At 41.7% G+C, this 16,243-nt stretch overlaps 1 protein-coding gene across 1 annotated transcript; it reads left to right on the top strand.

Moving 5' to 3' along the window:
* Positions 1-2,337: 2,337 nt before the first annotated feature.
* Positions 2,338-5,683, top strand: LOC139268236 (immunoglobulin lambda-1 light chain-like). The gene is made up of 3 exons (XM_070886281.1): positions 2,338-2,398; positions 2,521-2,871; positions 5,241-5,683. The coding sequence occupies exons 1-3, from the start codon at positions 2,347-2,349 to the stop codon at positions 5,567-5,569; spliced, it is 732 nt and encodes a 243-aa protein (XP_070742382.1). The 5' UTR covers positions 2,338-2,346; the 3' UTR covers positions 5,570-5,683.
* Positions 5,684-16,243: the final 10,560 nt, after the last annotated feature.

Raw genomic sequence — 16,243 nt, 5'->3', positions numbered from 1 at the left:
CACCTCACTGCTATCTCCACCGTCAGTCTCTACAGCATGCTGTGAAGCCTCCTCCTCCTCTCCCTCCATTATAGGCCAAATTTGGGCAAATATGTTGTTGGTAACAGCTAATTTTTGTTTCCCTATTTGCTGTAAAGTTCTAAACTCTCCTTCCTTCCTTCCAAAGCAGCCACACCACATCCACACATGCCTTCAGTCCCTCTCAGCTTCCTCTCTCTCTCTGTTTCCTCTTCTGCACATGTCATGATGACCCTTGACCTCCTGAATCGTGGGAATCGGGCCTTGCCATGCTGTTGCTAAGGACGGAGACACTTTACGGCAGAATGTCCGTGAGATTTAATGCTACCGCCCATTTCATATCGCTCGCGGTAACGCCCAATTTCAAAAATGGAGACTCAGTGCTTTGAGAATGGGCGACAAGCCGGCAATCTGAAAACCCATTTTTACCGCCCATGCTGGAAATAGCTCCCATTTTTGGGCGATATGCTCAAAAATGTAAAATCTAGCCCATAATCTGATAAATATTCGCAGGATGGTACATTATTGTAATTAATTTTTAATCCTGTTGCAACAAACTTGTATCTCTGATCTTCATTTCAAAATGTGCCGTCCTCTTCAGAATCAGATATATTTGTGACATAAATATTTAAATAAATTGTAAGGATGTGAGCAGTTGCTAATAAGAAGAAACGTTAGTCTGAACTGCTTAATGCTTTCTTTGCTTTCAGCCTGTTAATTGGTATGGGACTTTCCGCCTTAAGGGAGAACCAACTAATAAAGACAAATATCCTTGTCTGACATGTTCTGTGATCATGAATGTCATGAATGGGGCCGTTATGTAAAGACGCCTGTGGTTTTAGACAATTGTCGAATGATAGATCAAAGAAGCAAGCTTTCGCACTGCACATTTTCCCACATCAAGTATTTATCCAATTCCATCTTGAAAGTTATTATAGAATCTGCTTTCAGGCAGTGCATTCCAGATTATAACAGGTTATACGTGAGATTTTTTCCTCATGGCGCCTCTGGTTCGTTTGCCAAATACTTTAAATTTGAGTCCGCTGGTTACGACCCATCTGCCACTGGAAACATTTTCGCCTTTTTTGCGCTATAAAAACCCTTAAAGATGTTTAACACTTCTATTAAATTCCCCTTAACCTTCTCTGCTCTAAGGAGAACAACCTCGGTTTCTCCAATCTCTCCACGTAATTGAAATATTTCACCCCTGGCACCATTCTAGTAAATCTCCTCTGCACCTGCTCTGAGGCCTTGACATCCTTCCTAAAGTGTGGTGCCTAGAATTGGTCAGAATATTCCAGCTGGGGTTAACCATTGTTGAATACTCCCTTGCTTTTGTACTCTATGCCTCAATTTCTGAAATTAATGAACTTTTTCAACCTTTTAAAATCTTTTAAACAGCCTTTTCAACGTCCCACCATCTCAAAGACGCGTGTAAATATATCCCCAGCTTTCTCTGTTTCTGCACCCACTGTAAAATTGTACCATTTAGTTTCTGTTGCGCCTCCTTATTCTTCCTACATAAATGAATAAATTCACACTTTTCTGCATTAAATTTAATCTGCCAGGTATCTGTCCATTTCTCCACCCCAATACGAATTAATTCATTTCGATGTAATTTCAAATCGCACAAGATATAACAAACCCCAGAATAAACCAAATTGTTAGAAAATTAAAAAAAATACCGCCAGTGTCAAAATATATTGCTAAAAGTATCTGAAGTTTGCATTGAGGAAAATTTTGATCAATGTTTGGTAAAAGTTAGATGAAAGCTTTTACTTTTAGATATTGTCGCGTTAGTGCAGCTGGTAGTGAAGGCTCAAATGAACCGCAATGTGCTAACATCTTGGAGTAATTCATAAAAAGTTATTTCATTGTAACGATCAAGCCATATTCTGTAGGAATGTAGCTAAATTTCTACGGAATGATCTTTAAGTGAATGAACATTGTCGCTATACATTGCACAGTTGGAACAACATTGCTTTTAAGGGACGCAAATAGTGATTAAAGTTGCTTCCTAATGCATACATCTAACATGCGCAAAAGGAAAGATCAAAAATATATACCTGAGTGAATTTGTCAAAAATAATTAGTTATTTACGTTGTTTACACAATTATAAATTTCAACACGTTACAGTACTTATTAATAAATCCTGTGCGTGAGTCCCCTTCTCCAGTTTGGAATTCTCAATTGGGGTTTGCAACGTCAGCGGTCATTTGCATAATTAAGGAACACGTGATAATACGCCCTCGTTGATAACATTGATAAGCCAAGGCGAGCCTGGTGAACATTATAACCTGTCGAGGTTTCTGATCCTAACTGAATTCATGATGTCCGAGTGGGTGCGTGTCCTCACAACGCTGATAATTTGCGCAGTCTGTAAGTATTCAGCAAACGTTTCGTTGGATTCATTATGAATCGTCTTTTGTTTTATAAAGATATAAAGTGACGATATTAATCATATGAAGCCCACCCTATAATATTGCTCCTTCTTTTTAAAGGTTCAAACGCGCAGATTACATTAACTCAACCGCAATCGTTATCCGTCGCGCCGCAAGGAACGATTAAATTAAGCTGCAGCGTGTCTGGGGGTACCTTGGGAAACTCTGACATAGGATGGTACCAGCAGAAACCCGGGAATGGTCCTCGATTTCTACTCTATCATGATCTTAATCGTGATAGCAAGGGATCCGGGATTCCTAATCGATTCTCTGGAAGGAGTCAATCGTCAACCAACGCCGCATATTTAACCATCAGCGGTGTTGAACCGGAGGACGACGCCGATTACTATTGTGGTTGGTGGCAGTCCGGCGTGCTTCCCTTCGGTGGAGGCACCAAGCTGACTGTTCTGAGTAAGTAACTTTTACTTGATTCATTCTGTTCAATGAATATTGTTTTTTCTTATGCAAGAAATAGTCAAATACATTCTGATTTGGATTTTTAGTATAATAACACGAGGGAGATTAAACAATTGGTGCTGTGGGTTACAACCATGGTTTAAGCAGTGATTGTTTTATTCGGGATATAAAACAAACATATGCTCAAACCGTCAAGCAAATAATGGGGGTTATTCTATTAGTTTCACCCTCCGGGCAGAGATAGTAAACAATAGAAATTGTTCAAGGATTGTCAGAATCGATGTTAAAAATTAGAATTAAAAGTGTCTCACAAACAGAAAATATACAAAACCAGAGAGAGTCAAATAGACACACAGAGCGATAAAGAGCCAGAGAAAAACAGAGAGAAAGACAAAGCGAAATAGAGAGGGATAGAAAGACAGAGAGCGCGAGAGAGATAAAGCATATCGGTGCCTCCCATAGTTCCTGGTGCACGGAGAAATTTGAACTGATGTTAGTTCCGTATGAGGAGGGCAATAATCACCAGGAGCTTATCTAATATCACAAATTAACAGCGAGCTCAAGACATACCTTCGAAAACAGGTACGGATACTCACCAGGAGAGAGGTACGCTATGTGTAGCGATTTTTTTTTAATGAGTTTGTGATTTCATTGCATATAGAGTTCAGAGAGAACACTCTTCAATACGTTAATCTGAAGTTGGCAACTGTCCGTTTTTTACTAGTTGGAACTTCGATATCTAAAAGTCATTTCGAAATTCACGGTTGTGAATTTATATATATTTTGAGTGGAATTAAGTACAGGAACATGTAAGGATTGATATGGGGTATGCTGGATTGACGACCATTCATCCCGTAAAGCGATAAACTAGAATACTGTTGGAAACATCTATTTTCTGCCTTCCACCTTTTATTGGTGTCAGTGTCACCCAATCATTTTGATTTCAACCAAAAGTTACAGGTATGTAAGCAAATACTAGCATGGTCAGCACAAAGAGATACGATTTCCACTGGGTTTTCTCCCAGATTTCTTGCACGACCATTGGCATAAACCATGCAGAAACGGCCTCAAAGGATTTTTTTTCCAATTTTGCATTTTGTTAATGTAAAAATATTTTTCAAAGTAGCAAACATTTTACTGCTCTGTATGTGAACACCATTCTTTTATAAACACATGTTAGTCAATATTTAAATATTATTCTCTGAAATGAATCGTTGTGTAGCACTTATTAAATCTTAATTTATTTCCATCCAGTGGCAGCTGTGGCTCATTGGTAGCACACTCGTCTTTGAATCAGAAGGTTATGCGTTCCAGTCCCACTCCAGGAACTTGAGTACACAGACAGAGGTGCCGTCTTTCGGCTGAAACGTTAAAGCGAGACCCTCCTCTGCTCTCTCAGGTGGACGTAAAAAATCCTATGGCATTTTTTCGAAGAAGAGCAGGGGAGTTATCCCTTTATCCTGAATCAACATAACAGAAACAGATTATCTGGTCATTATCACATTGCTGTTTGTGGGAGTTTGTTGTGCGCAAGTTGGCTGCTGTGTTTCCCACATTACAACAGTGACTATACTTAAAAAGTACTTCGTTGGTTGTAAAATGCTTTGAGACGTCCGGTTGTCGAGAAAGGCGCTATATAAATGCAAATCTTTTTATTTGGGAACAATTTCTCTCTGTACTTTATGTAATGAAATAGTAAAACTCTTTGTAAAGAAAGGATTTTTGTGAGATACTCGGAATAGTGATCCTAGATTTTTCCATAGAAAGACTTCAAATTGACGGTAAAGTGTCTGGTCTTTCGATTCAAAACATGTGATTAGTTCTATATTCCGTTGCTATGATTTAAGGAAGAAAATGAAAAAAAGAACTTGCATTTATAGAGCGCCTTTCATGACCTCAGGGAAATGCTTTACAGCAAAATAAGTACTTTTGCAGTATAGTCACTGTTGTTGTTAGGAAATGTCGCAGCCGATTTGTGCACAGCAATGTGAAAATCACCAGCTAATCTGTTTTACTGTGTTGGTTGAGCGATGAATATTGGCCAGGATACCAGGGAGAACCGCTTGCTCTTTGAAGTAATGCCATGGGATCTTTTACAATACCTACGGCGGGCTGCTTAAAAACAGTTTAAAGTCTCATGCAAAAGTCTACATCTCGGCCAGTGCAGCACTGCGTCAGTACTGCACTGGAGTGTCAGCAGACATTTACTGCTCAATCTTTGGCATGGGACATACACCCACAAACTTCTGAGTAGGAGGTCTGGAGTGCTACCACTGAGCAAAGAGTTTCATTGTACGTGTGTGTAATATATATTATACAATTGCAGTATCTTGCTTTAATGAACACAATCCTTTTCATTGCAGGTCGAGAGTCGTCCAGCCCTTCGGTGTCGCTTCTCCCGCCATCGTTCGATCAGATCTCCGCAGCAAAGGCGGCGACCCTGGTGTGTTTAGTGAATAACTTTTTTCCGGGGTCGGTGGAAGTTTCCTGGAGCGTAGACGGCAAGATCACGGACACTGGTGTCCAGACAACTCGGGCCGTGCGGGACACCGACCAGACGTACAGTGTGAGCAGTTATCTGACCCTGTCCGCCACCGAGTGGAGCTCACACGAAGTGTACACCTGCGGAGTCACACATGAATCTCTCGGGTCTCAACTCAAGCAAAGCCTTCAGAGATCAGGCTGCGAGTGAAAGAGAAAACCCACCCAGTCGGTGCAAACAGTTATTCACAGTGTTTATGCTCGAAGACGGGGTTTAGTTATTGACAATGCATTTCTTTCTATTTCCATATGCCTGGCCTATAATAGTGTCTTAAATCCATTTACATTGTGGCAGAAACCTTTAACCTTGTAATTGTGACGTCGATACCTTAGTTTAATAAAGAATGATATACATTTGTTAGCTGCGGTGTGTTTTGTGAGTGAGTGTGGGGGATAAGCGATTCAGTTTAGCACTGAAAGCCATTGATAACATTGCGCTCATTACCCCCATCTTTTACATCCTATTTATCATGATGTATAATCTAATTGCATTTCAGAAATAGATAGCACAAGCAGAAATCGAAGTCCGAAATAATTTAGTCCTCACTATTTCACACAATTTGTCAAAACGCTTTTTTACTAATGAGTTTGCAGTTAACATTTTTGATTTCATTCCGACATGGATTAAAGCAACATTTAGAAAATGTATACACAGTGAGAGTACAATGGAGTATATGTCAACATTTACATATTTTGTGATCTAGTGTTAATATCCTATTCATCACAATAATTAAAATTCATGGAATGTGTCGTATCTTCCCAGATTGAGTTAGATATGGTTCTGTAATTAAATATAATGGTGGGATTAGCCCAAAAAGCAGAAAGTTGACATATTTCCAATGGTGATTGAAGCCTTCAAAGAAAGCAAGAAGTGACGTACATTTTTAGATGTGTCAGTTGACTGCCCATTCTGTATAAATTGTAATCAAATTACTGTCTTTCTCATATGATAGTAATTCCAGTGTCTCATAGTAATGAACTCTCCCTCGCCGAAATCACCAGCAGTCGACCAGTTGTTCCTGAAGTGGGTCCCTTGTTAGGACGTGAAGTAGCCTGTCTTACTTCCCATGTTCCATTGATGCCTAAAACAACAGAGCTTTTCATTTATGGAGCACGTTCTGAATTCTTAAGCCTGACTGCAAAATAATGAAGGAAAAGTGTAAGCAAGGCATAGAAAAAACACTTCGTCGCATTTCCAGCTACATCATTCCATTCATCTTTCAGATTGACATGCCATGGCACGTACCTTTTCTGAGTAGCTTCAAACCTTCCTCCCAATAGCTCTATTAAATATCGAGCTCGTCCGTCGTCACCATCACTGGTTTCTCCTAGATAACGAGTGTCACATCAAAACATCGCTATGCCTTTCCTGCGACGTTCGATAAGCTTCCCCGCTGTGACCGAACCCCTTTTTCAGAAAGGAGAAAGGCGCGGAGAGGTGGACATTTAGGAAGGGAAGAACAAAACTTAGCACATGTATGGCTGAACGCGGGGCTGCCAAAGGTGGAGAGAAGGAAGTGGGCGTTGCACAGGAGGCCAGATTTGAAGGAACACAACCTTATTTAATAGCTGTAAGGTACTCGCTGCATCTGCTCCATCTTCTTGATAAGGCCATCTAGTATACATATGAACAAAATAAATAAGAGAAATAGTAGGGCATACAGCCCCCACCTCCCCCCCCCCCCCCGCCCTAGGCTGCTCCGCCAATCACTAAGGTCACGGATGGTCTTCTAGTTCACTCCAGTTTCCCACTCATCACAATAACCCTTGATTCCCTTAGTGCCTAAAAATCTATCGATCTCAGTCTTGAATATACTCAATGTCTGCGATAGAGAATTTTATAGCTTCACAATCCTCTGAGTGAAGACATTTCTCCTCACCTCAGTCCTAAATGGCCGACCCCATATGCTGAGACCAGCCAGGGGAAACAGCATCTCAGCATCTGCCCTGTCAAAGCTCTCTTAAGAATTATATAATTTCAATGAGATCACCTCTCATTCTTATAAACTCCAGATAATATATTCTACTCGATCTCTCCTCATAGGGCAATCCTCACATCTTAGAAATTAATAGAATCATAGAATGATAGAAGTTTACAGCATGGAAGGAAGCCATTTCTGCCCACCGTGTCCGCAGCTGCCAACAAAGAGCTATTGAGCTTAATCCCATGTTCTAGCTCTTGGTCCGTAGCCCTGTAGGTTACAGCACTTCAAGTGGACATACTTTTTAAAATGTGGTGAGGGTCTTTGACTTTACAACCCTTTCAGACAATGAGTTCCAGACCACCACCTCCCTCTAGGTGAAGACATTTCACCTCAAATCCCCTCCAGACACTCGACCAATTACTTTAAATCTATGGCCCCTGGTTGTGGACCCTCTGCTCAGGGAAATATATCCGTCCTATCCATTCTATCTAGGCGTCTCATAATTTTATACACCTCAATAAGATTGCACCTCAGCCTCCTCTGTTCCAAAGGAAACAACCCCAGCCTATCCAATCTTTCCTCATAGCTAAAATTTTACAGTCCAGGCAAGATCCTCGCAAATCTCCTCTGTACCCACTCTTGTGCAATCACATCTTTCCCGTATGTGGTGATCAGAACTGCACGCAGTACTCTAGCTGTGGCAGAACTAGAGTTTTATGCAGTTCAAGCATAACGTCCCTGCTCTTGTATTCTATGCCTCGACTAATAAAGGCAAATATTCCCTATGCCTTCTTAATCACCTTATCTACCCGGACTGCTACCTCCAGGGATCTGTGGGCATGCAATCCAAGGTCCCTTTGTTCCTCTGCACTTCTCAGTATCCGACCATTGAATATTTATTCCTCTACCTTGTTGACCCTCCCCAAATGCATTACCTCACACTTCTCCAGATTGAATTCCATTTGCCACTGTTCCGCCCACCTGACCAGTTCATTGATATCTTCCTGCAGTCTACAACTTTCTTCTTCATTGTCAACCACACAACGATTTTAGTAGCATCTGCACACTTCTTAATCATAACCCAGTCTAAATCATAGATATATACCACAAAAAGCAAGGGACCTCATACTGAGCCCTGTGAAACCCCACTGGAAACAGCCTTCCAGTCACAAAAGCACCCATCAACCATTACCCTTTGCTTCCTGCCTTGCCCCATTCCCCTGGATCCCATGGGCTTTTACTTTCATGACCAGTCTGTCATGTGGGACCTTATTAAATGCCTTGCTAAAATCGATATGCACTACATTAAATGCACTACCCTCATCGAACCTCCTTGTTACATCCTCAAAATATTCAATCAAGTTAATCAGACACGACGTCCCCTTAACAAATCCATGCTGATTGTCCTTGATTAATCCATGTCTTTCTAAATGAAGATTTATCCTGTTCCTCCGAATTTCTCCAATAATTTTCCCACCGCTAAAGTTTGGCTGAATGACTGGTACTTACTCGGAATATCCCGTTCACCCTTTTTAATCAAATGTACCACATTAGCAGTCCTCCAGTCCTCCAGCGTCACACCTGTAGCCAGAGAGGAATGGAAAATGATGGTCAGAGCCTCTGCTATTTATTCTTTTGCTTCTCTTAACAGCTTGGGATATATATAATCCGGGCCTGGGGATTTATCTACTTTCAAAATTGCTAAACCCCTTAATACTTCCTCTCTCACTATGTTTATTTCATCTAATATTACACACTCCTCCCTGATCGCAATGTCTGCATCGCCAATTTCTTTTGTGAAAACAGATGGCAAGTGCTCATTAAGAAACATACCCACGTCTTCTGCCTCCACTCACAGATTACCTTTATTGTCTTTAATAGGCCATTCTCTTTCTTTAGTTATCCTCTTGATCTTAATACATTTATAAACCATCTTTGGGTTTTCCTTGATTTTACTTTCCAAAATGTTTTTGTGCTCTCTCTTTGCTTTCCTAACTTCCTTTTTTAATGACACCCCTGTACTTTTTATACTCGTCGAGAGTTTCTGAGTATTCAACCCTCGGTATCTATCATAAGTCTCCGTTTTTTGGTTTCTCCTTCCCTGTATGTCCCCTGACATCTAGGGGCCTCTAGATTTGTTAGTCCCACCCTTTTTCTTTAAGGGAACATACTTGCGCTGAACCCTCAGCATCTCCCCCTTGAATGCCTCCCACTGTTCTAACACTGATTTACCTTCGAGTATCTGTTTCCAGTCCACTATGGCTAAATCACTTCTCAGCTTATCAAAATTGGCTTTTCCCCAATTGAGAACTTTCATTCCTGGTTTATCTTTGTCCTTTTCCACAACTACCCTAAATTTAACGGAATTATGATGAATATCACCAAAATGCTCTTCCACCTGTGCATCTTCATTTCCTAAAACTAATTCCAGAACCACCCCCTCCCTTGTTTGGCTTGCTACATACTGACTTAAAAAAGTTCTCTTGAATGCATTTCAGGAATTCGGCACCATCTTTTGCTTTGACACTAATGTTATCCAGTTAATATTAGGGTAGTTGAAATCCCCTACAAGTGCTGTCCTTTAGTTTTTGCACTTCTCAGACATTTGCCTACATATTTTCTCTTCCATCTCACTCTGACTGTTTGGAGGATCTATAGTACACTTCCAGCAGTGTGATCGCCCCTTTTGTTTCCTTCAATTCGACCCATGTGGCCTCATTTGATGATCCTTCCAATATAATCACCGCTCCTCACAGCTGTAATTGTTTCTTTAATCAATACTGCGACCCCTCCTTTTTACACCCCTCTCTATCCCGTCTGAAAACCCTGTAAACAGGAATGTGGAGATGCCGTTCCTGCTTTCTCGCCATACACCTTGATCCCCCTAGTAGTAAGGACTACATCTAACTCCTTTTTGAATATATTTAGTGAACTGGCCTCAACAACTTCCTGTGGTAGAGAATTCCACAGGTACACCACTATCAGGGTGAAGAAGTTTCTCCTCACCTCGGTCCTAAATGGCTTACCACTTATCCTTAGACTGTGACCCCTGGTTTGGACTTCCCCAACATTGGGAACAATCTTCCTGCATCTAACCTGTCTAAACCCGTCAGAATTTAAAACGTTTCTATGAGATCCTCTCTCATTCTTCTGAACTCCAGTGAATACAAGCCCAGTTGATCCAATCTTTCTTGATATGTCAGTCCCGCCATCCCGGGAATCAGTCTGGTGAATCTTCGCTGCACTCCCTCAAAAGCAAGAATGTCCTTCATCAAGTTAGGAGACCAAAACTGTACACAATACTCCAGGTGTGGCGTCACCAAGGCCCTGTACAACTGTAGCAACACCTCCTTGCCCCTGTACTCAAATCCCCTCGCTATGAAGGCCAACATGCCATTTGCTTTCTTAACCGCCTGCTGTACCTGCATGCCAACCTTCAATGACTGATGTGCCATGACACCCAGGTCTCATTGCACCTCCGCTTTTCCTAATCTGTCACCATTCAGATAATAGTCTGTCTCTCTGTTTTTAACCACCAAAGTGGATAACCTCACATTTATCCACATTATACTTCATCTGCCATGCATTTGCCCACTCACCTAACCTATCCAAGTCATTCTGCAGCCTCATAGCATCCTCCTCGCAGCTCACACTGCCACCCAACTTAGTGTCATCCGCAAATTTGGAGATACTGCATTTAATCCCCTCGTCTAAATCATTAATGTACAAAGTAAATAGCTGGGGCCCCAGCACAGAACCTTGCGGTACCTCACTAGTCACTGCCTGCCATTGTGAAAAGTCCCCATTTACTCCAACTCTTTGCTTCCTGTCTGCCAACCAGTTCTCAATCCATGTCAGCACACTACCCCCAATCCCATGTGCTTTAACGTTGCACATTAATCTCTTGTGTGGGACCTTGTCGATAGCGTTCTGAAAGTCCAAATATACCACATCAACTGGTTCTCCCTTGTCCATTCTACTGGAAACATCCACAAAAAATTCCAGAAGATTTGTCAAGCATGATTTCCCTTTCACAAATCCATGCTGACTTGGACCTATCATGTCACCTCTTTCTAAATGCGCTGCTATGACATCCTTAATAATTGATTCCATCATTTTACCCACTACTGTTGTCAGGCTGACCGGTCTATAATTCCCTATTTTCTCTCTCCCTCCTTTTTTAAAAAGTGGGGTTACATTGGCTACCCTCCACTCCATAGGAACTGATCCAGAGTCTATGGAATGTTGGAAAATGACTGTCAATGCATCCGCTCTTTCCAAGGCCACCTCAAGTACTCTGGGATGCAGTCCATCAGGCCCTGGGGGTTTATCGGTCTTTAATCTCATCAATTTCCCCAACACAATTTCCCGACTAATAAGGATTTCCCTCAGTTCCTCCTTCTTACCAGACCCTCTGACCCCTTTTACATCCAGAAGGTTGTTTGTGTCCTCCTTAGTGAATAGCGAACCAAAGTACTTGCTCAATTGGTCTGCCATTTCTTTGTTCCCCGTTGTGACTTCCCCTGATTCTGACTGCAGTGGACCTACGTTTGTCTTTACTAACCTTTTTCTCTTTACATATCTATAGAAGTATTTGCAGTGTGTCTTAATGTTCCCTGCAAGCTTCCTCTCGTACACTATTTTCCCTGCCCTAATCAAACCCTTTGTCCTCCTCTGCTGAGTTCTAAATTTCTCCCAGACCCGGATTCGATGGTATTTCTGGCCAATTTGTATGCCACTTCCTTGGCTCTAATACTATCCCTGATTTCCCTTGATAGCCACGGTTGAGCCACCTTCCCTTTTTTATTTTTACGCCGGACAGGGATGTACAATTGTTGTAGTTCATCCATGCAGTCTCTAAATGTCTGCCATTGCCCATCCACTGTCAACCCCTTAAGTATCATTCGCCAATCTATCCTAGCCAATTCATGCCTCATACCTTCAACGTTACCCTTCTTAAAGTTCTGGACCAGGATCTCTGAATTAACTGTTTCATTCTCCATTCTAATGTAGAATTACACCATATTATGGTCACTCTTCCCCAAGGGGCCTCGCACAACGAGATTGCTAATTAATCCTCTCTCATTAAACAACCGTCTACGATGGCCTCCCCCCGAGTTGGTTCCTCGACATATTGGTCTAGAAAACCATCCCTTATGCACTCCAGGAAATCCTCCTCCACCGTATTGCTTCATTATACTTGGTCCCCTAATCTAAGACATTGATATTGTTTGCAAATAGCTGAGGCCCAATCACTGATTCTGGCAGCACGCAAATAGTTACAACCTGCGAACCTGAAAATTATTCCCACTCTCTGTTTGCTTCCCACTAACCAATCTTCAATCTATACTAAAATATTACTCCAAATCTCGTGGTCTCTAATCTCGTGTAATAATCTCTTATGTGGCACCTTATTAAATGCCTTCAGAAAATCCAAATATCTTATATCCATTGGTTCCCCTGATCTGCCCTTTTGTTTACACCCTCAAAATCTCAGATTGATTTTAAAAACAAGATTTCCCTTTCATTAAATCGTGTTAACTCTGCCTATTCATGTTATGAATTTCTAAGTGCACTGTTACCACTTCCCTTACAATAGATTCTCGCATTTTCCCTCCTACTGATGTCAACCGAACTGGTCTATAGTTGGCCGTTTTCTCTCTTCCTCCTTTCTTGAACAGCGAGGTTACATTTCTTACCTTCCAATCCACGGGGACCAGTCTAGAATCTGGGGAATTCTGAAAGAATAATACCATGAATACACAATTTCTGCCGGCATCTCATTTAAAAACCAAGAATGCAGGCCATCTGGTCCAGGAGATTTGTCGGCTTTTACTGCTGGTAATTTCTCTAGTACTTTTTCTTAACTAATATTAATTACTTTAAGTTCATCATTCTCATCATTCCATTGGTTCCCCACAATTTCCGTTATGTTTTTGTGTCTTGTACTGTGAGACCGATAAAAATATTTGTTTAATTTCTCTGCCATTTCCTTATTCACCATTGTAATTTCTCCTGTCTGTGCCTCTAAGGGAGCTACTCTGTCCAACACAATAACTGATGTTATTAGATCTATAAACTGGTCCCACCAGAGTTTTCTGACCCTCGGTTATTTCTTAGCTCCACCCATACTTGTTCTACATCTGATTTTCTGGGCTAAGACCCTTTCTCACTGCTGTCTTTATGTCTTCCTTTATTTTCAGGGCTTATCTTTTCTAAAAGGCAAATGGCCTGGAATATTTAGTTCGCAATCTTGGTCACTCTGGAACCATGTCTCCGTAATGGCTATTAGGTCAAACCAATGTACTCTATTTGTGCCATTAATTCATCTATCTTGTTACGATTACTCTGGGCATTCAGATACAGTACCTTTAATTTTAACTTTTCACTATTATTCCCCTGATGCGTCCTTAGTTGCTAATGCCATATTACCATTGTTAAACTCTCAGACCCTTCCTGACACACTCTGCATGATTTTACCCAAATCGTTACTCTACTTTACAGCCTTGGCTTTTCTTTTCAGATGTATAAGTTCATCCTTACCTGAATATTCCCTCACCATTTTAATTGGTACTCCTATCTAACATGCAAATTGTTCGATACACAAGAAGACAGGTCCCAATCCAATGTAAGTTTACTCAATTCCAATGGCACCGCTCACTATTTCCCCAGTGCTGCTCAGGTAGTACTTAGAACCGTAGAAGTTCTGCTCCTCAAACTCCCTCAACAGAACCTCTTTCCTACTTCTATCTGTGTCGTTGGTTCCTACGCGGACCACAACAACAGGATCTTCCCGCTCCGCTCTAATTGTTCTCCAGCTGCGAGGAGATGTCATTACCCCTGGCAACCTAGCCCTCTGGACTTCCGGTTGTGGCCGCAGAGAACAGTATCTATCCCCTTGTCTGTACTATTGACTATCACCTTCCTTTTTCCTCCTCATAATTGAATGGCCTCCTGTGCCACTTTGCCATCGTCAATTGCCGCCTCTACCTCCGCAGTCTTTGGTCTCAGCCACACCAGTAGCAAGAATGTCGTACCTGTTGAGATAGGGAAATGCTGAGAGTACTCTCTCACTTCATCTGAGGTCCCATTACTTGCCTGACTTACAATCACACCCCCTGTCTCTGACCACTAACCAAATGTAAATCACTGTCCAACCTAAGGGCTTTGACTGCCTTCTGCTCAACATGTCCAAGTATCTCTCTCCCCTCCCTAATGCATCAGAATGTGTGTACCTTGGACTCCAGCTCAACAGCACTGAGGCGATGTTCCTCGAGTTGCAGACACTTACTGCAGCTGTGGTTGCCTATAATCACAAACTCTCTCATGCTGCAGATGCAGGCAATGGACACAAGAGGCGAGAAAGAAGATATAGCATAACATGACGCAGCATAACAAGAACAATTTTCATTTATATAGCTGCTTTAACATAGTAAAATGTCGAAAAGTGCTCCACCAGAGGGTAATCAGTCAAGCATTGACAACAAGCCAGAGAAAGATGCATTCGGACAGGCGACCAAACACTTCATCAACGAGGTAGATTTTAAGCAGAGTGTTAAAGGAGGAAAGTGAGTTGTAAATGCAAAGACGTTTTGGGGGAGGTGGGTGATGGAATTACAGAGTATAGTGCCTATATGGTTGAAGGCTTGGCCGCCGGTTGTGGGCCGAAGGGAAGTGGTGTAAGAAAATAAAATACTTTAGGCTTTATGCAGAATAGGATGCTTGATTCAAAGTTATTATTATTAGCAATTCTTGAACTGTCCTTGGTAAATCCAAGTGGGATGGCACACTGTCTCCATTGGGTATCTTATGTTTATGGCTTCATTGCATGGGAAAATAGTTTGATTGCGAGATCTTTATGGGCAGCTTTCTTCCGGGCCTATGCCAAATGAATTTGCTTTGCCACTGACCACAAATTATGGAGCAGATTTTGTTTCAATATGCAAGCAATCTCCAACAATAATTAAAGTGTGAAGAAGTGAGATGCCACACTTGTAAAATTGAATTTTCTGTGGTAGAGAGGTTGTTTAGCAGTAATTAAGATTTATCACGCTGTTCAAAAAAACTTATAAATGAATGCATCAGCCCTAAAATTTTCTGGAGTGTTTCCTGGGAAAGTACAGCAGCTGCACGCCCTTACTGGCTTTAAGTGCCAAGTCTATCGGCGAGGTACTGGTGGAGCAAAGCTTGAGGAGGAGCAGAGCAAACAAGACAGCAACATCTGGATTTCCACTTTCCACCATATTTTTTACGGACTCCAGAAGTTGCTGTCCCGCTTAATCTACAATAACGGTGAATGCTATTAGCCTCACTGCTATTCTTAGCACAAAATCCGAGCCATTATGCTGGACTTAAAAAGCATAGAATGTTACTGTTATGTCTTTAGATGCTCTGATAATGACTTCACGCGGCAATGTATTATACTTGAACTGTAGTGACCTTAGTCCATTTAATGTAACTCTAGAGTGAGGATCACACATGGTGGCCTGCCTTTTATACTAGGCCTGGCACACCTGTACAGGTAACCTACAAGTCTCCCACTGCAGTGCCCTCTGGTGTGAGATATTTGAATTCACTACTTGGGGGACGTTCAATCAGTGCATTGAGGGGTCACATGACATTGGTGCAGTTGATATTGGTCTAACTCAAACTTTTTACCATTAAAACTCCCTTTGCATCATGGGCAGCAAGATGTTCTGTTGGCTGTGCATCCATGTCCGCATTGTTTCCATTATCATTGTTCTTCTGATCCGATGAGGAGTCCTGAGTCCTTCTTCATCCTGAACCGCCAGACCTCTTGTCTGTGCTATGTTGTGTTGGACACAGCATGCAACAATGACCCTTCACTCCCTCGCTGGCGAATAGTGTAGAGAACCTCCAGACCTGTCAAGTCATCTGAA

Source organism: Pristiophorus japonicus, chromosome 8 (genome assembly GCF_044704955.1).
Source record: "Pristiophorus japonicus isolate sPriJap1 chromosome 8, sPriJap1.hap1, whole genome shotgun sequence".
Classification (NCBI taxonomy): domain Eukaryota; kingdom Metazoa; phylum Chordata; class Chondrichthyes; family Pristiophoridae; genus Pristiophorus; species Pristiophorus japonicus.
The sequence above is the reverse complement of the archived record's forward strand: the minus strand, read 5'-3'. Positions and strand labels throughout refer to the sequence as shown.